At 34.5% G+C, this 19,634-nt stretch overlaps 2 protein-coding genes across 2 annotated transcripts in view; both read right to left on the bottom strand.

The window, feature by feature from the left end:
• The window catches only part of LOC105156743 (SUPPRESSOR OF ABI3-5), a 9,409-nt gene extending 1,835 nt beyond the window's left edge, over positions 1–7,574 (bottom strand). The window contains exons 1-15 of the mRNA XM_020691957.1: positions 7,425–7,574; positions 5,749–5,879; positions 5,512–5,552; positions 5,003–5,212; positions 4,432–4,870; positions 4,275–4,346; positions 4,065–4,157; positions 3,907–3,986; positions 3,222–3,375; positions 2,745–2,829; positions 2,575–2,666; positions 2,430–2,498; positions 1,966–2,145; positions 1,085–1,274; positions 3–482 (exon numbers count right to left, since the gene is read on the bottom strand). Coding sequence (XP_020547616.1) covers positions 3–482; positions 1,085–1,274; positions 1,966–2,145; positions 2,430–2,498; positions 2,575–2,666; positions 2,745–2,829; positions 3,222–3,375; positions 3,907–3,986; positions 4,065–4,157; positions 4,275–4,346; positions 4,432–4,870; positions 5,003–5,212; positions 5,512–5,552; positions 5,749–5,796 — 2,233 coding nt within the window. The 5' untranslated portion in view covers positions 5,797–5,879; positions 7,425–7,574. The remainder of the gene's footprint in view (positions 1–2; positions 483–1,084; positions 1,275–1,965; positions 2,146–2,429; positions 2,499–2,574; positions 2,667–2,744; positions 2,830–3,221; positions 3,376–3,906; positions 3,987–4,064; positions 4,158–4,274; positions 4,347–4,431; positions 4,871–5,002; positions 5,213–5,511; positions 5,553–5,748; positions 5,880–7,424) is intronic.
• LOC105156434 (phosphate transporter PHO1 homolog 1) lies at positions 13,461–18,440 on the bottom strand. Its single transcript, XM_011072555.2, has 13 exons — positions 17,882–18,440; positions 17,489–17,789; positions 16,771–17,179; positions 16,645–16,693; positions 16,478–16,549; positions 16,063–16,192; positions 15,413–15,533; positions 15,057–15,306; positions 14,801–14,950; positions 14,549–14,701; positions 14,188–14,466; positions 13,837–13,973; positions 13,461–13,765 (listed from the first exon to the last, which is right to left on the bottom strand). Exons 1-13 carry the CDS (start codon positions 18,104–18,106, stop codon positions 13,675–13,677), a joined length of 2,367 nt encoding a protein of 788 aa, XP_011070857.1. The 5' UTR covers positions 18,107–18,440; the 3' UTR covers positions 13,461–13,674.

The following is a 19,634-nucleotide window of genomic DNA, read 5'->3' as shown; positions in this document are numbered from 1 at the left end:
ATTCTCTTTTGTTGTCAGCCCTTCATTTTTGAACTTGCTCTTCATAGATGACGGGATGGATCTCTCTTCCAATGAAGCGGAAAGCTGGTTGTCATCAAGAGAGACGCGTGGTGCTTGTCCTTCATGACTTCTTTGCTTCCACATGGTTAAGACATTATTCATCTTTTTCTTGTTAGCCAGGATGCTACTTTTGGATGCCAGTCTTGTTTCTTTCAATTTTTCCTTCTCTTTCTTCTCAGCAGCTATTGCGGCAGCAGCAGCAGCCTGGACGGCGTCTGGTAAAGAAGCAGCTTTCTCATTTGATGTCACTGTTGCAGCAGGTGCAGAAATAACAACTTTTCTACTGTTGGAACCATCCGATGGCTTAGAAATTTCATTTTGTTTTTCAGCTGTCCTGTCATTCTGATCAGTGCAAGGAATATACTGCTGGGTTTGTTGATCAAAAGAATACCAGAGACCATTATTGCCATCATAATATAAACCTGCAGACAAGACATTGCAGGAAATAACCATCATTTTTTCAGCTTTTTTTACAGAGAGGACTCAGTAGGCCCACATATATAGACATCCCCAAGATCATTATAGATAATATACCTTTGAACTACGCATTTTTTTTCCACCAAGAAACATCAGAGACGACTCTTGGCAAGTTTGGCATTGTATATACATATCACAAAGATACTAATACAAGATACATTGGTTAACTGAAAGAATAGTTGGGGGCAAAGCATTCAATTTAGGTATGGAAAGGAAATAGGAGATACAAATTTGGGACAAAGGGGGGAGCAGTTGTGCTAAAAACAACAAAATAAACAAAAATAATGACAATGACAATGATATAAAGGAGATATATTTTTCCGGAATTTCGAGACTAAATACTGAAATGCTTTTCAAACAGGCAGTTCACACAAACCATCATCATTTTAAGTATAACCAACCCATGATACAAAGCAACATGCTATAATTTCTTATCATCAAAAGCTGATCTACAAAATTCATCAATATAAAAGGAGCTTATTATGTCATAAAAAAAAAAGATATAAAGGGAAGCTTCAAACAGAGAGAAAGCAATAAGTTGGATAACCTGTATTTCCGTCATAGTAGAACCCAGAAGCGGCATCATAGTAATAGCCAGAGGCTTCGTCCCATACAAAACCAGATTGCGGAGCAGAAGGATCGGTTTGACCTGCAACTTGTCCACTGTGCTCTTGGACGGCACCTGATTGTTTATCCTCTGGATTGTACTCTTTTGGTGCCCAACCGACTGCATCATACTAAAATATACAGAAAAAAACACAGGTCATGTACTTATACCGGACCAACAGAAGAAGCCGAGCACCAATATCAAGCAATGTATACATCAATTGAGTACAATTTATCCACTTGCATAAGATTAACAAGCAGCTGGAGAACGATAATAAGCCATGCAAGACAACGCATGAGAAAGTGCCGTCTTACACTTTGAAGTAACCTTTGCTCTCAGAACTCAATAATATCTTTAAAAGGCAAATAAAATTAGCCTGAAAACTTTAATTTCAGTATTAGCATGCCATCAAGGACACTATAAAGTGAAACAATTAAACTTAACAATAGAGAGCAGATCTGAATTCTTTTTATTTCTCCAAATCTGGCTTGGTTAGCAATTCACCAAGTTCGTGCGACTACAGTGATTCAACTCATTCTTAGACAGCCATATTAATAAGAAAAGCACTGAGCTAAAGTAAAAGGAAATTGAGTAGCAGACACAATCATTTACATAGTAGGTAATATGAAGTCTGCAGACCAACAATCAACTGTTTCAATAGGAGGAGCAGCACATACTATGACTTCTCGGCATCCAAGTTTGGGCTATCAACATCTAGAATCCAAACATTAAAAAAAGTGGCCAGCAGGGATGTTTGGGCCAAGAGTACAGTTGACAGTGCACATATGCAATGTGTTACCCAGAAAGGCTAGACAGCAAACCTGCTGAGCAAATGTTGCCGCTTCTATTGCAGCAGCAGCCAGACTGCTCGACTGAGAAGCTCCAGAAGCTGCTGATCCAGGTCCGACAATACTTTTGGCATACGCAACTCGAAGAATCTGACCATTTTTCTCCAAATTAGTACCATTTGTTGCCTCAAGTGCTTTAGTAGCATCCTCAACCTGAAGATCGGAGTACCCATAAGAAACACAATTTATCCATAGAATAAATATGCCCTCTAAGCGAAGTATGCCCAAGACCATGTGATCTTTTCACTAAATTGAAAAACAGAACAAAGTATGACCCATATAACTGAGCATCAAATTGCCAACATAATATTAAAACAATGTAAACCTCAGTCAATTTTGAATGCTTAAGCACCAAATACTTGACTTCACCACCATGCATTGAGAGACGAGTGAAGTTACACACTGGATAGAAATGAACAAAATGAAAAATTACTTACTGAATAGAAATGAACAAATGCAAATCCTCTAGAGACATGTGTGAATTTGTCTCTAACAAGTCGCAGATCCTGCAAGGTTTTTGAAATTATTACGGATCCTCAATCATAGATAAAGGAAGATAAAATAAAATAACAAATGTTGCACCTTAATGGGAGCATGCTTAGAAAATTCATAACGGAGCATCTCCTCATCAGCATTTTCATCCAATCCACGAACGACAAGAACATGGGTAGGACCTAAAACATATCATCTCAAAATTCATATAAAATATAAGAACCCTGCCAGCTTACAGAATTGTAGCAAAGTAAACTAACCTGCTTCTCCTCTTTTGCCACTAGGGGTGGGATTTGATGATGCCATATCAGCTGGGGGAGCATCTTCTGTTCTCGGCTCATTACACTTATAGAATAAAGAAAGAGATATCAATTAAGCACGCAATACCAGAGCCTATATACTGAGTAAGACACGTTGAGTTGGGAGTTAGGTAAAAATAATTCGACTTCTAACATCTTGTCTATTTGCAGCATAGGGTGCATTGGCAAGAACTTAAGGTAACAGAAGTAAGGTTGGACTTTGGACATATGAGCACCAAGCCTAGACATAACACCCATTACCTAGTATCCTTGTATAAAGAGAGACATAAACTAATCACAACTGTTAAATTTGCTTGCAAGAAAATTATATCTAGAAATCAGCTTCTTCCAAGAGCAGCTAGCAACCCAAGACCAGAAACACTTGCTACAGAAAATTAGTAAGTAAAAGATAGACGGAAATAGCGGTGAAAAACTAACCTGAAAACAGGATGTTCTCCGTGCAAAATTGACACAGCCGCATATGGTGCACATCCAATCAGATGGCACCATAATACTTCTATGACTACCATGGCCTGATCTTGATGCACTATCCATTCCAATAGATCCATTTGCTCCACCAGTTGGCTTACTACTGCAACAAAATTCAGAGTTTACAATGGCAGCCATTAAGAAAGTTTTTCAACACTTTCATTTGCCAATTTTTAAGTTCAGAATCAACATTATGTTATCACAAGCAAGAACTTAATTCAGGTAACAAACTATAGTGACAAATATAATTCTCCAGAAACCAACAAAAGAACAGATGAGTTGAAATAAAGATGACGATGAAAGTACAGGAGCGGAAAACAAGATAGACCAGAGTTAACAATATCTCAAATCTCAACGTGTGAACTGCTACGGAAGAATTCAAACTTCAGATCAGAATCCAAATACAAAAACTTATTATTGGTTTAGTTGAGGTCACCTGAGTTGAAAGATATTCAAAGTTCCAAATAGGAACGTAGATTTTGTATCAATATGATATAATAACAAATTATTAGGTTTTACATTTTAAACAACTATGTGCATACTTCAATTAGCATCAAATAGTGCAGATAAACTGAATTTAGGTGAGTTGAATTGTTAAGGACCAGCAAAAAAAATGATATATATATATATATACCTGTACTCGAAGAAGAGCTTCCTACCATCTACAAGAAGACCTTCATGCCCAAGCTTATCCATCATTGCTTGTGCTGAATCCTGTTTTACAAGAATGACTCCATTTAATGGAATTTAACGAATATCAAGCATCACGACGAGATACCTGTGCTTTCATACCACAGAGGGGAAGTCAATAAAAGCAAATCCGCGTGAGATGCCAGAATTTCGCTCTTTAATTACACGGACATGACGAAGGGGCCCCCATTCAGCCTGACGTCAAGGAACAAGGATCAAGCATGTGAACCAAGGTGCTTTGACAGAAATCAAGAAAAAGTGGTTTTTCAGCAAACTTTGAAGGAAAAAAAAGGATCAGTTTCGACGAATTACAAGGATCCGATACAAATCTTCTTCGCTTGTCTTTTGAGAAAGGCCCTTTACCACAACTGTAGCAGATGGAGCCTGTAAAGAGATAGCACAATGGTTCAGTCCATTTATCAAGTACAGGAAAAACAATGGAAAACCAATATGAGTAAATGGAGCATACAACAGAATAATGGTCATGCTGACGTCTATCATCACGTTCTCTTCGCCTATCACTTCTGTCATAGCGGCTGTCATCATAACTGTCTTCCCTATGACTTCGACCATGACTCCGGCTTCGAGGAGACCTTGACCTTGCCCGATCATCACGGCCATGAGAACGAGAGCGAGACCGTGAAGGAGAATGCTCATGTCTCCTATATGGGCTCTCGTCCTTCTCCCGACTAAGGCCTCTCTTGTCCCATTCACGGTCCCGAGATTCACGCTTTCTCCAGTTACCATCTCTCCTACTGCTTCTGTCGTAGTCTGAATCATAACTCTGTCTTCCATAGTCATAATCCCTTTCACGGCTGTCCTCCCTACTTTGATGTGGGGCACGGGATCTATAATCATAATCATCATATCCATAATCCTCTCGATCACGCCCTCCATATCTAGCAGGCCTGTGATTCATAATCATGACTGTTATCAATATGGTGATAAACACCCCACAATTTACGCATGCAGAATGTTTCACTCTCATTATATTTAGAGCTTCATCAAAAGAATGAATTACATAGTATGAAACAACATACGGCTTCTCATGCCGTCTATAATCCCTCTCAAAAGAATATTCTTCTTCATAGTTTCTCCGCCTTGTTTGAGGCCACATACCAACTGATGATGGCTGTGGAGGATAGTTATCCCTCTCCAATACGTCTCGATGAAAGGCACCCCTAGGGTAGACATTTTCCCTTGGGAACCTTTCATCTATAAACCTCCTATCATCGTAAGATCCACCATCCCTGCCAAAATAATATGAGCCAAGGAGGGATAGAAGGAACGAAAAGAACTGAAAAAAACTAGCACATACAAGAAGCAAAAAATACGAAAAAAGTAACTCTTAAAACACTGAATAATCTAGATGCCATTAACAAAACAAATTACATGAGGGGCAAAGGAAAATAATTTCTCATGCACTTTTGCTCAAAGACTATCTGAAACCAATCAACAAAAATATATATCAAATCAACGCCTGGAGTCCTTCAACATAACCACAGGAAACCAATTACCCTCTCGGCGATAAGCATCACTGCGCACTCACCGGTAGTTTGAATCATGAACGGCACCATATCCCTCCAGAGCCTGTGGATTCAAGAGAATAAGCTGTGTCAGCAAGTAATAATCATGCTAAATGTAGGCAAACGATTCCACATCCTCACTGTCCCATGGCTTCTCTCATGTTCTTTAAGGAAGAGATGCCGGAAAAAATGGACAATCACATGAGCCTAATTTCTCGTATATCATCCCATATATGTCATGAAAAGGAAACCACAATTACGCTGTTATTTTCCCATCCTTGATGAAGACCATAGCGGCCAGGATCCATCGCTCCAGGGAGTGTCAACTTTTTCCTGAAAATCTCTTCCTAATTGTTGATAAGTTGCAGAAGCAAGATGAATGAAACCTTTCCTGTAATTCATGAACAAACTGAAGTTATGCCATCATGAACAAGAGACAATCTTCATCAGTTGGGTTCCCCCTCGAAATCCAACCTTGTAAAGAAATCTATCTTCAGACTCTCCTAGCTCATAAGTCAGGGCATTGAGGTGGAAATCATCAAAGTTATTGATATTATCAGCAATTGAAGAGGTTAAATACTACTCTTTAAGATATGATCGTCAAAGAGCATTATGACATCAAATGTATCACTTTGGTAATCTTATGATGGACCCTTCGCTTTATTTTTACAACTATTATAACTTGCAACAAAGTAAAAAGAGGCAATTAGTTTTCAAATGTCCACAAGATTAAATTTTTTCCTTCCGTGTGTACGAGTATGTCGTTTTGTTACAAAGTAGAGCTAGTTTAAATAGTCAATAAATTTATAAGGATGAATTCAAATGGGGGTAAGCATACAGTGCGAGTAAGTGGTAACCATACAGCAGCATATGAAAATAACAAGAGAAAACTCTTCTCAAATTTTCATCACTATCAGACAAAAACCACTTTCCATCATGGTCTAAGTACAGCTATTATTACATTATATACTGAACTCAATTAAGTGAAAAAAGAAAATTTTAGATGTATATTTTCAGAATTGCACTTTCTTTCCCTGTTGATAAAGAAAGATAACTCAATGAATCTAATAAAAAGAACTCAAAGAGTGATAGACAAGTCCATCCTACAGAAAAGTCCTGCAGTGAAATCTAGCTGCATGCATTGTATATATGCAGCAAGCTTAAGTTGTTATGCTTAAATCAATTTGTGAATCTAGAATGCATCATAAACATACAACAAGCTCATTCATCCAAACAAAATCAGAGGCATAAGAAATAATATCTTATAAAACATCATACACATGCATATACATGAATGAAATTCAGGGACTGACAGAGAGATGAGGTGGCAGCGCAGAATTCATGCATAACCTAATTAACAAAAGCTTCTGAACACCAGCACAAAATTTACTGCCACAATATATTAATGCATGCACCATCTTCCCCCAATAAAGGGTTGCAGGGTGGGCAAGCTACCTATGTACAATAGTCCCAGCCTCTTATCATCCTTGGATAAATGTGCGGCCCACAATATCCAAGGGCCCCATTATGATCCAATAATAAGAGTCAGCCAACAAGTAAACCTTCCAAAAACCAGCAAACTTAGCATTGAACAAGAGCAAGATGGCAAAATCCAAAATTTTGACGAAAAAGTTTAGAAAATAATGTTGACTTCACGAATCCTGATTGTCCCTCAAGTACCATACAATGCCATAATTACCTCAGGCGTACTCTAACGAGACTGGATATTAATTCCAATGAAGTGAATAGCCCCCACCCCCGCAAAAAGAAAAGAAAAGATAACACAAGCGTATACCTACGGCAGAATTTCGGACCTAAATTCAGTATTACTGATTACGACTGATATCTGAGAACAAGAAACACGTCCAGCAGACATCAACAGCAATTGTCCAAAATTCACAAAAAAGCTACAAGCTTTCAATTATAAATCACATACCTCTGCCGAAGAAATATGAATACTCCTTATTAATCACCAACAATCTTAGCCCCCAATAATGCAGGATTCGCATTCAACGCTTGTGAAGATGAGAATTAGGGATTTTGGGACTTCGATCAGTGGAGAATTCTTTGCCCTAATTCGTTTGTGTTGTTAACAGACTGGAGAAGAGAACCTGGGCTTCAGAGCCTTATATTGTTTGGTCTCTAAATTTAGCAGCCCAACAAAGGCGGGCCTCTACCCAACTTCTTGGGCCCAAACAAACTGACTGTTATTGGGCTTTCAAGCGTTTGGATTTATCTATTTATTTTGTTTCATGTGAATATATCATATTATATTATTATTTACTATACACAATTTGATAACTATCATTATAGTCTCTATATAAAATATTTTTCAATTTTTAGTATAGTATCGAATTTTACTAATATCCAATTTTGTGACTGATTAACAGCATATGTGTGATGTTTATAAAATTTTATTAAAAAAATAAATTTAATTATAAATAAATTATAGATTAAAATATAAATATATTAAAATTTGAATGGAGTAAACTGAAACTCATTATAATATTTGAAAATAAATTATATTAATTAAGAAATTAGGTAGAACATAATGAATGTTTTAAAAAATTTAAATTAATTAAATAAATAAAATTATAATAAACATAATAAAATAAATATATACATAATATATTTAATTTTAAAATATTACTATGACGTTCATAGAATTTTATATATAATTGGGAGATTAATTTGTTTATTGATAAAATATTTATTTAATTATAAATAAATTATTGGTTGAAATTGAAATATATTATAATTTGAATGAAGTAAATTAGAGTTTATTATAATATTTAAGAACAGATTATATTAATTAAGAATATTAAGAAACGTCATTGGAGTTATCAAAAAGTTTAAATAAATTAAAAAAATAATAATAATAAAATAAAAGGGAAAAGGGTGGGCAGCAGCATACACACACATAAATTACACACACAAACGCACACATATTTACGGGAGAAGAAACCGAAGGTAAGATTTTGATTTTACAAAAATTTATTAATTTATATAATTATATTATTTGATTAGTCCATTTATTAATATAATTATATTGATCGATGTATTGTTTAACCAAAAAAATTTATGAATTTGACTAATTAAATATCACATTTGGTTTAAAAATATTATAGTTCGTTAATTAGAATTACTTGATTTGTTAGATTTAATAATTATTATAGTTAATTTACTCAATTTTATCGGGCCTATTAACTAAATCTATAATTATTTAATCAAATTCTATAATAGCCAGGAATTGAGAAAATTCATAAAAATATTTGAAAACTATATTTAAGAAATATTAGGATATTATATTTGAGGAATATCCTAATATTTTTTAAATCAATAAGTTATGTATTTGGTTTTTAGGTGTTTGTCTCATTTTGTATATTGATGTATCTATTGAAATGCTTTATTGTTCAATTTTACGTTCGATGTGTGTGCCAAAATATTTAAAAATTATAAATAATTATATTTATATTGATAAGTTGCTCATCAATGATTGAATCGTAACTTCAGAAACGTAAGAATGCCCGAAGTTGAGGAAGTCTGATAGGCATATTAGTACTTCATTAAAAAAATATTAAAATTACTATAATGATTAAATTTATTAAACGGAAAGAATGAGTTAAAAGGTAAATTCGAATATTCAAAAATTGACACGAAAACAATTTTTTTTTTATAATAGTGCAGATAATATATTATTGCCAAAAATCTATCGGTACAATTATAGGTATCCCGAAAGGGAAGTAAATTTTAAGGTTGTTTTACGGCAGTTTCAAATAAGGAATGAAGAATAAATATCTCAACATGTGGCTGTTATATATGTTCGCCATTGATGACTTCTCGCTGGAGGAAGTTTCCAATATTGTGCAGACATGGGATTTGAGAAGATGGTCAGAATTCAGTTAATTTGTATAGATGGGGACCAAAGCTAGTACAACTTTCAAAGGGAATGTAGTAACTATTACAAGGTATAAAACCAGCATAATGCTTGAGCAGTTGAAGAAGGATGAATGTTTCTTCTCACTGCAATTTTAGCATCTCGAATGAATAATTGCACATGCTGATTCAGACACATTCTCTTGTTTCAACTGTAGAATGTCGGAAATTTTGTCAAATTTTACTTTAAGTAGGTGTTTGAGGGCACAATTAGGCTTGGAAGAAAGCACTGTTGGATTAGGGATCACCCACCCTACATTGAAATATCTTCCATTCAACTCAATTTGTCGCATTAATTATAATTCAGACTCGCAATTTTTTTTTGTGATTATTAGTTTGAATTTAGTCAAAAATGTGAATATTGTGTTATTTTATTATTCGTAATAATTTGAACTACTTATTAATATTTTACTATAATGGTATAGATTAGTTGTTTTTCTTTAAAAAGTAAAAAAAGGAGTTAATTACAATGAACTCAATTTGTCATTCTTTTATTATTTAAAAAAATATAAATATTCTCTTAGAATTAACAGACGTCTAACAAATATCTCTAAAATGAGCTGTCATTAGAAGGTATTTTTTAGATAACCTTTAATTTCAGAAAATATTTGTAATATTTCAAACAACGATAAAATATTCATGGTTGTCGCAAATTTTAATTTATCCAAAAGAAATTGCTCTGTGTGCTTCTGAGATTTTTTTTACTTCTTTTGGGACAATATATAGTCGTAGATTGTCATAATTTTGTACGAGATTCGGGGGTGATGTATTGTAGGAAAGGTAATCCAAACTCAAATCTAAAGTGATATTGCGTCTATTCAACAAGATTTTTTGGATTTGTGAATTGGCAACACTTTTTAGTTTGGTAGAACTTCATTTACATGAAGCAAAGAAAAGGTTAGAAAGCAAAGGTGGGAAAGAGGCCACGAATCTAAAGGCTTTATTAGTAGACAATGGAGCCAATAAGAAATTATGACAATCATGGTCTGAGTAGGATGTCATTTTCTTATGGTGCGCCCTCGTAACCTAGCCCCACCTATTATTTCTCCCCCTTTCACCTCCTCTCCACTAATTTCGTATAAATCTATGTTAAACTACTCCCAGTCCGGATTTTAATTTTGGGCTCTACGAAATATCTTTTCAAGAAAATAGATATGTCTAATAAGGCCTAATTTAGATGACGATGTTGAGGTCTCATAATTTTAAAGGTCATATACGTGGGATGTTTCTATACACTAATTATTTTACAACTACACCAAGTCTAAATTATACACATTTTGGTTTCTTGTTTAGGGTTTTTTTGGCGTTTTCTTTATTTAATTTTAATTCTATATTTTTTTAGTTTTTATAATTTTAGCATTTTCTCCCTTGGAGTTTACTATTCTCTCCCAAAAAAATGCATATGTATCTCACTTGACCATTTTAAATTGGGATTATTGTTCTTATTGACTCATTTTTGTCAGTATTTTTATCCTTTTAATTTTCTAAGGTAACATTTTCATTCTACATTTTTTTAATTTTCATGATTTTAGTTCGTTTTTTCACCAATAGATGTGAACTCTAGTGAAAAAAATTGAAGTTATGATAATTAAAAAAATATAGGATCAAAATGATATCTTAAAAAATTAAAAGACAAAAACGCGGAATGACTTAAGTTATGAAAAGAAAATGTTGACTGTCTTGAGTATGTTATATGGCTTGAACTAAGATTCAATCCAAATTTTTAGACGCTCTACTGAAAGGAAATTTTCTGATGTCTATTGTGGGTATGGGTACGGGCTCTATATGGACTGCCTTTTTCTTTTAAATAAATGGAGCAACCCGAATTAATAATTGGGTTATGCATGTAAGCGACTTTAGGGTTTCATAATGTACTCCGTATCATTTCTACGAAAAGGATAATAATTGTGTCTTCTTGTCCGTAAATATGTGGCCGCTTTTATCAACCCATATAAATTTCTCCTCATCACATAAGTGTGATATACATGTATTGATCACTTTTTCTAATCTACATTATACTTATCATGTCCGACCAATCTGGTAGAACTTCCCAAATTATTGTGTATTTTTCAATTTTCTTGCTTCAATTTTTGTATTTGTTGTTTCAGCAATAATAATTAATGCACGGAAAGAGGTTTTTGCAGAACTTTCTGTCCAGGCACAGCCGAGGCGAGCTTCACTGAAGTATATATTATAAAGGAAATCTGAATTATTAATTTCAATTTAAATTTCCGGGTCAAGGACAAGAAAAAAAAATCGAGCAGAAAAGAATAAAGAATTTATTTATCTAATTAGTTATGCTGATTCTGTCCATTTTTATTCAAGATCGTCGTCCCATAATGTCCTGATATGCTCTTGTGATGAAATGATAATGAAAATAGTGTATGGACTAAGCTTCCAAGTTCCAACAATGTACAATAATTGTGAGAGCATATGATTCCGGATTTAGGTTCCATGTTATATATTAATGGCAAATGTTGAAATCAGTTGGGAATATCCCATTTTAATTGCAGAAAGTGTTCATCTTAAAAATGGACTAGGAGCATCTTTTGCCATGCCTAAATCCAAGGATTTAGGATTCAGTCTGGGCATATACTTCTGCTAACTACTCTTGAAAATTCTTGTATTCCTGTATTAATCCATGAAGCCATAATACTACAGCAAATAACTACAGTAAAACCTCTATAAATTAATAACCTTGGAACCATGAAATTTTATTAATTTAGAGAAATATTAATTTACCGATAAATTAATATTTTATTAATTAAAAGAGAGACTTTTTAAATTCAATAAATTTAGTACATATGTATTGCAAATAAATAAATTCATATATGTTTCATTGATTATATTCATGCAACAATTAACTATTATATTCATAGACACATGTATCAATTCATTGGAATTACTTAAATATACATGTTTACATTAATTCGTTGCACTTAAATAACTATTATAACCAATTAAATATATTCATGCATGATGAATGAAACATATACTACATAAATCTCAATATGATAATAAAATAATTCGTAACACCCAACCATGTCTTCTCATCTAAAAGGCATCGCAAAATCATCCATGAATAATCAAATGCATAAAGCATTACAGATTTCATATTTTAGTAAATTATCATAATATTTATAATTATAATTTATGAATTATTAATTTAGAGTTTTAATGGGACCTAATATTTATAAAAGAATTTTCTGAAAAATTATTATTTTATTATCTTATTGAATTTGATGATTTTTTACAAAGGCCCAAGTCGGGACCGGAGGATTTTATTATTTTAAAGAGTTTATTAATTTATAGAGTATTAATTTACAGAGATTTTACTGTAAATAATGGCCACCACTGCCATGAAATTCTGCTAAGTATATATATATATATATATATATATATATATATATATATATATATATATATATATATATATATATATATATATATATATATATATATATATATATATATATATATATATATATATATATATATATATATATATGCTTTTGTCTTTGCATCTTTTTGCTTGATGATAGTATCCCATAATAAAATTATAAGTGAGTACAGCTTAAAACTCGGGCAAATTAATATTTTATATTATGGTTAAATAAAATCTATGCAGAAATTTAAGTTTTTATCATAGTTAATCAATTTTTGCCTTGAATTTAACAATAGTCAAAACATTTGCGATGGTTTTAGTTATGGCTAATGTTTTGACTTTCTTTGCAGAACAACAGCTAATAGCCACTGCATAACTGTGGTTGATTAATATTCACTATGGTTTTTCAATTTAAATTACAATTTTATAAATATTTTACATATTTTTTTGGTATTATTATATTTAAATAAATATATTTTAGAAAAACGTTATTTCAAATTGGTGTACTGTGTGAATTGTATAGTTAAATCATTACATTATTTTATATTTCATTTCACATATGCACTCGACGTACATAAAATACACATTTTAAACAGCATAGGACATAAAATAAACCACTAATTTAAAATAAAAAATCCAATCGATTTTACTTGCAGAAAAGCAGTTTAGCGTTGTCGACACGTGCAAAAATTTTGGTATACAAGTATATTTTATTCTTTAATTCGAATCATGAAAGAAAGAAAAAGAAAAATTAAAAGATTAAGTTGATGATATCTTGAGCATCAACTTGTACAACAGAAGAATAAGGTGCATGGCCCTAACTTAGCACTATTTTGTACCCATATGCAACTGTAGCAAATTGCTCTCAGTCTTGCTCATCCACTTCATGAAAAGGAAGTGGCACTGTCTTCACAGCTCTAAATTTGCCTGCATTATTTAGATGCTCATTCTCCAACCTGCAAAAACAGATGCATTAGACCATTGGGATAAGTATGGATCACAAATCTTAACATCATCAGATTTTTACCTGTAAAAATTCCACTGCCCTCTTCTGACAACCTCAAGTGCTGCTAAGAACAGCATGGTCACTCTGTAGTCTACTTTTCCGAAATTGTAGTGGAAAACTGTTTGCAACCAAGCTAGCCTGAGTACAAGGTTTAATCCCTGCATTAAGTAATGTAGTTTCTTCAGTTTCAACTGGAAAACCACCAGCATTCTTGTACTTAACTATGTATTTGCAAGAATCTTGGTGATCGGTTGATATAGCGGATTTTTTCGTTTGGATTATAAAGAATTAGATCCAGACTTAAAGATAGTGTTCTTTGATGTAAACTGGTGGACTAAATAGTGAAAGGGAGAGAGGAGCATCGGCATATACCATAGAGAAAAAGTATATAAACTTTTGGCGAAGCATTAATTCATCTCTTAGCCATGGATTCTTGGAGTTGAACTGGAGCAAGCCCCAGTCCTTTACAAAATCCCAGTAAAGTTGGTATACAGTTGCGGCAGTTGACATGATTACAACTAGGCAAAGCCATCCAACACTTTTTTCCTTCTCGTATGCCACTTTGGCTCCGGCTGCCAGCATTGCAGACACGTATTTGCCTAGATTGACGAGGTGGCTTTTGTGCCCTTCATCAAACCATCTTCGAGCACACTGTTAACAAATAAGATGCGTTTAAGTTTTCTATCAACAAGCTAAGAAATGCTCGCCTTAAAAAAATGTAGTAATGCTAAACCTGCATAGCTCTCCAGTAATACGGTAGAAAGGAGACTGCATAAGCAAGGTCTCTGTAGTATGTGGTTCTCATGCAGTAGTTATAGTCCTGAGTTTTATAGCTTCCAGTTATATAGTAGCATGCTATGTACTCTAAATCTCTAAGCATGGGTACCTGATGGACAATTCATAACGCAAACGGGTTATAGTACTATACTTAGAAAAATTTCACAATTACTCGGAATGAATTTGCAGTTTTTGATGGATGCATTACCTGGCTACAAAGTTGATCAGCCATGAAAAAGTCCAGCATCACAACCTTATACAGAGGCGATAAGACGATATTTCTTAGTACTGTGAGCAAACGGTAACGACTTGACTTGTAGATGATGTTGAAGGGACAAAGCAGAACTACAATGAAAAGCTGCAGAAAAGAATTGATGCTATTAGGAAGCATTAATACAAGAACATGTGTGTGCTTATTGATCTTAATATTTGTGGCGATGGGCTTCAATAAGGTCAGTGATTACCAGCAGTAGAAGTCCTGGGATGACTTGAACTTGAGCATAAGAATACCCTTTTGCCACGAGCGAGAGATGAACAAACAAGATGCCAACTACAGCAGTCATCGATGTGGTGCAAATCAAGAACACGTCTCTATACTTAAGCTCCTTTGTTGGGGATAGTTCGAAGATGAAGCTATAATTTATACGCGTCTTTCTCCACATAAAAATGTTGCATCCGTATAGGAAGAAATGTAGAAACAATAGGCTAAACATGCTGCAAATTAGAATCAGAAATTCAGGTAGCTGATTTGCAGACATCAGGAAAATTCAAGTACCACTATATTAAACATGATAATAATATCTCAAAATTTAGCACTTGCCTAAGGACAGGGTAGACTGTTTCCATGTACATCGTGTCTGAATTAGATCTGTACATTCCGGTAATATGAGCCATGATCACATATCCCACGAAAAGTGCAACGAAACACCCAGTGAACAAACCTGCAGGTTATTGAATAGAAATAGCTGTTTATCATTGGCTAATTTTACCCAAGACCAGTGAACAATATTGAGAGGTAATGAACATATGTCAATAATGATTATCCCAACTATGTCAAATCTTTTTCCATTCTTGCTCCTCTTTAAGGATAGAGATGAGGCCACGAGCTATAGTTTGAACTACAATTCACTCCATTTCAGACACGGACTGTACTTTGATTTCTGACACTAAAGGTGAGATGACATTCAAAATTGAGGGTCTTTTGAAGTTTTATTCATGCTGTCACTCAAGCTAATAATGGCTTCAACGGGCCTTTCTTTACAGAGCACCCCAAAAAAGTGGACCCTTTTTCTTCAGGATTTCACGGCCAATTAAAGGTTATCAGACAGCCCTGTTAACCAAATTTCGTGTTTTAATCTTTAATGTTTTTCTTCTCTGCTCTTGAAAGGAAATAAATTTTGAATAAAATCTAGTCATTTTTCATTACTACGGTCCAATGTCGCGGCATTGAATTAATTGCCAGAAACTCACCAATGAAAAATGTCACAGCATGCGATTCTTTTCGCTGGGACGGTTTAAGGTACTTCATGGCCTTTCTTTTGTCATCTTCAGCAAAATTCTTGACAAAAAGTTCCTCAACCTCATCTGCTAACTTTAAAGCCTGTCAAAACAGTTCAACTTATTAGGTTACTGAATTGGTTTCACAACATGGTGTGAGACACAAATCTTAGGCCCATGATTGGAAATCCAGGCAAGTGCAAACTTGAAGTTGAAGAGAAAGCCCTCACTTTAAGATTAATCCGATAATGGGACTATATTCGCAATCCCTCATCCAATCATTTTCCAGTCAGATTACCAACACTGAGACGTAATATTCCAAAATTATCATGTTTTCTTGTTCACCAGATATTTTGCATGAAATTGTAACTTTTAAGCTGTGAGGTACCTTGTCTGAGCTGTTGAAGTAGGAGCTTTCGACCACTCTTAGATAAATGGGAAGAACTTGTTTGTTAGTCACCTGAAAGCACGTAAAGTTATTCTGTTAAGACGAGGGAAGCAAGAAATAGTGCAAATCCACAGAACTAAAAGATCGGCCGCAGTGCAGCCACTCACTTTATCGAATTTCTTCAAAATCTTTACAAAAGCAAGCATGTTCAAGTTCCTGAGACAATGCGAAGGACATAATCAACAATTTTCCTTTTCTAACATCAGGCAAAATCATAAGAAAGATGATTATACCTATAAGTCTTAAGGTATCCTAATCCTTTGTAGAGCTCGATAAACGCTCCCCTGATCATTTTCTCTGCATGATGCAGCTTTTTCTTGTTAATATGCAACTTATTACCCTCTGGGCCACCTTTCTTAGAGGACTGATTCACCAAATCATCCCAAAGCAAGTAAGTTATGGCTGAAAACGTGCGGGTTGGATTTGTAAGAGGAATGTGAATTCTCAAGTTTTTCCCCTGGCAGTTGATAACTCGACCAGAAAGCGACCTGAACTTCCCGTCCTCTTTCTTCACCCTCATTGATCTTTCCAGTTCACCGGACTTGGGAGTTTCAGAGAATTTTATGGCTTCTTTATCGAACTCTTCAGTTAAGTTCTCCAGCCCCTGCTCTACATCGATAGCATCCTTAATTGACTCGTCATCTGCGACAAACAGAGTGAAATTTATCAGTTATATTCCAAAAATATGTTCAGTTCACAGTCCATAAAGCATGAGCACCCAAGAAATCCCATGATCCAAAATCTATTAAGATTCTAAATTTTTGTTGTCTTATTAGCACTAGATTGTCGTATTGAGTAAAAATGGAGCTATCAAGAACGCATGATCTTATCACTAATATCTTGACAGATAAAATCCAAGTACTGGTAAAGTTAGCAATCATGAATAAATGTCTAAAATGTTGTCAACTTGCATGTTTTTCTATGCATAAACTGGAGATTTTTGCATCATACCACATGATATGGTGCCCGATATCGAATCCTCCTCCTTTGAGTCCTGCGAAGGAGTCCCTTTAGTGTGTCGTTGCTTCAGCACCGTTTTAAGCTCAGTGAGAATCTCCATTTGCTTCTTTAACGACTCGCCTCGCTCAAGAAACTCTTTCTCTTTTGTTTTGTAAAACTGGTTCACTTTGTTGAGTTGAAGATCCAAACACGCAAAAAACTCAACTGCAGCATCTGTGTCAGCAAATTGCTCCAGCAGCTCAGTCTCGTACAAGTCCGTGCTACTGGCTGAGTCTGTAAGCTTCCGATGAACCTAACAAAATGGAGGGAAACGACGTAACATCCAAGTTAAAAATGATCAAACTGTTGCATTATAGTACAGAATGAGAGGAAGCAGATAGTTACTTGAATGACTCTTGGTTCTCTTTGTTTATGTTCAAGACAAGTGTATTTTCTTAAAGAAGAAACGATAGCGTTTGGTAAAGAACCCTTCCGTTTCTTGGCATTCGTGTTTTGATCGTTGAGAAGATGGATTTTCTTGATCTCCTTCTTTAGCTGGCGGTAATCAACAAAAGCTTCTTTCCATTCAGGCACTAACTGCCCCTCAAACTGCTTGGAGAATTTCACCATCTTGTGCTGTTTTTCAGGCAACACAGGCCTAAATGATGTGTGTGTCTGAATTTCAGTGAGCTGTGAGTGTCTCAATGGAGAGGTCTACGATCACACATTATTTAAGGAGGGAGAAAGGAATTTTGATTGACGGGGCGCGTACTGATGCTCGACAGCACATTCTATTATATCCTCTGCATATCTTTATCCTATGCTCATTCCACTTCTACTGGCATATTTGTTAGGTTCGCCGAAGAATCCCCAAACTGTCGCCGGCAGGCGTGCTGGTCTGTATGAGGACTTATTGCAAAAGGTGCGGTTTGTGGATGAGAAATGGGGCCTAAATATTAGCCCATTTTTGTTAAATATTCTCAAAGCATAAGAAATTAAGACAGAGATTAGCAAATGCTGCACTGTTATTAAGTCGAGACATGCTCATTTTTATTGAGAGCTCATTGGCTGAATCTTTTGCAACTCACAAAGCCTGTTTCTAATTAGACCAGCCTGAATTCCACTGAATTCAGGATAACAAAAAGCTGTGCAATAATTTTTGTTCTCCCACTTTCACTCAGAAAAAGATCTATACTTGTTATTTAATATAAGAGACATCACTCACATTAGAGTCCATGCACGAAACAACAAACACATATACTTTTGTATTGGGTTAATTGCATTTTAACCCCGTGAAAATACTAATAAGCCCAAAACTTCTTTAAATAAACAAAGAAAAAAAAAAACAATAATAACCCAATCCCAAAAGAGTATTTATAATTCTTCAAATAATAAGAGAATAATTGTAATTATGATAAATTTCAAAACAACTTGTTTAAATTTACCGACTAGTTTAAGGTAATTGTGAAGAGTGCTTTATGAGATGCTATTAGTAGTAGTAGTAGTAATTATTGGAGGGTGAAGGTTCTAAGTAGTTGTAATATTCCTGCTAATAGTTCCACCTTCCAGTTCCAAGTTGTGAACATGATACCTTCCACTAGAACACCAAAATTCGGAACCCGTAAACCACCTTCTGTCCCCATTTCCCCTATTCCTCTCGCTCTTATGAGAAGAATACCAAACTGTCTGGACACTATGTATTGACTAATAGTGTATGGATTAAGCTTCCAAGTTCCAACAATGTACAATAATTGTGAGAGCATATGATTCTGGATTTAGGTTCCATGTTATATATTAATGGCAAATGTTGAAATCAGTTGGGAATATCCCAGTTTTATTGCAGAAAGTGTTCATCTTAAAAATGGACTAGGAGCATCTCTGCCATGCCTAAATCCAAGGATTTAGGATTCAGTCTGGGCATATACTTCTGCTAACTACTCTTGAAAACTCTTGTCTTCCTGTATTAATCCATGAAGTCATAATACTACAGCAAATAACTAAATAATGGCCACCACTGCCATGAAATTCTGCTAAGTATATAATATGCTTTTGTCTTTGCATCTTTTTGCTAGATGATAGTATCCCACAATAAAAGCATGGGTGATCTGGATTTATTCTGGGAGAAGTGTCAACAACCACATAAGATTATGTAGTACAA

The sequence above is a fragment of the Sesamum indicum genome, linkage group LG2 (genome assembly GCF_000512975.1).
Source record: "Sesamum indicum cultivar Zhongzhi No. 13 linkage group LG2, S_indicum_v1.0, whole genome shotgun sequence".
NCBI classification, from domain to species: Eukaryota; Viridiplantae; Streptophyta; class Magnoliopsida; order Lamiales; family Pedaliaceae; genus Sesamum; species Sesamum indicum.
This window is presented reverse-complemented; position numbering and strand designations above follow the sequence as displayed.

Coding starts and splice junctions, on each gene's coding strand:
- LOC105156434 (XM_011072555.2), bottom strand. CDS start 18,106: ATGGTGAAATTCTCCAAGCAGTTTGAGGGGCAGTTAGTGCCTGAATGG. Junction 16,193..16,477: donor ACTTCAACAGCTCAGACAAG/GTACCTCACAGC, acceptor CTGTTTTGACAG/GCTTTAAAGTTAGCAGATGA. Junction 14,467..14,548: donor ATTACTGGAGAGCTATGCAG/GTTTAGCATTAC, acceptor ATTTGTTAACAG/TGTGCTCGAAGATGGTTTGA.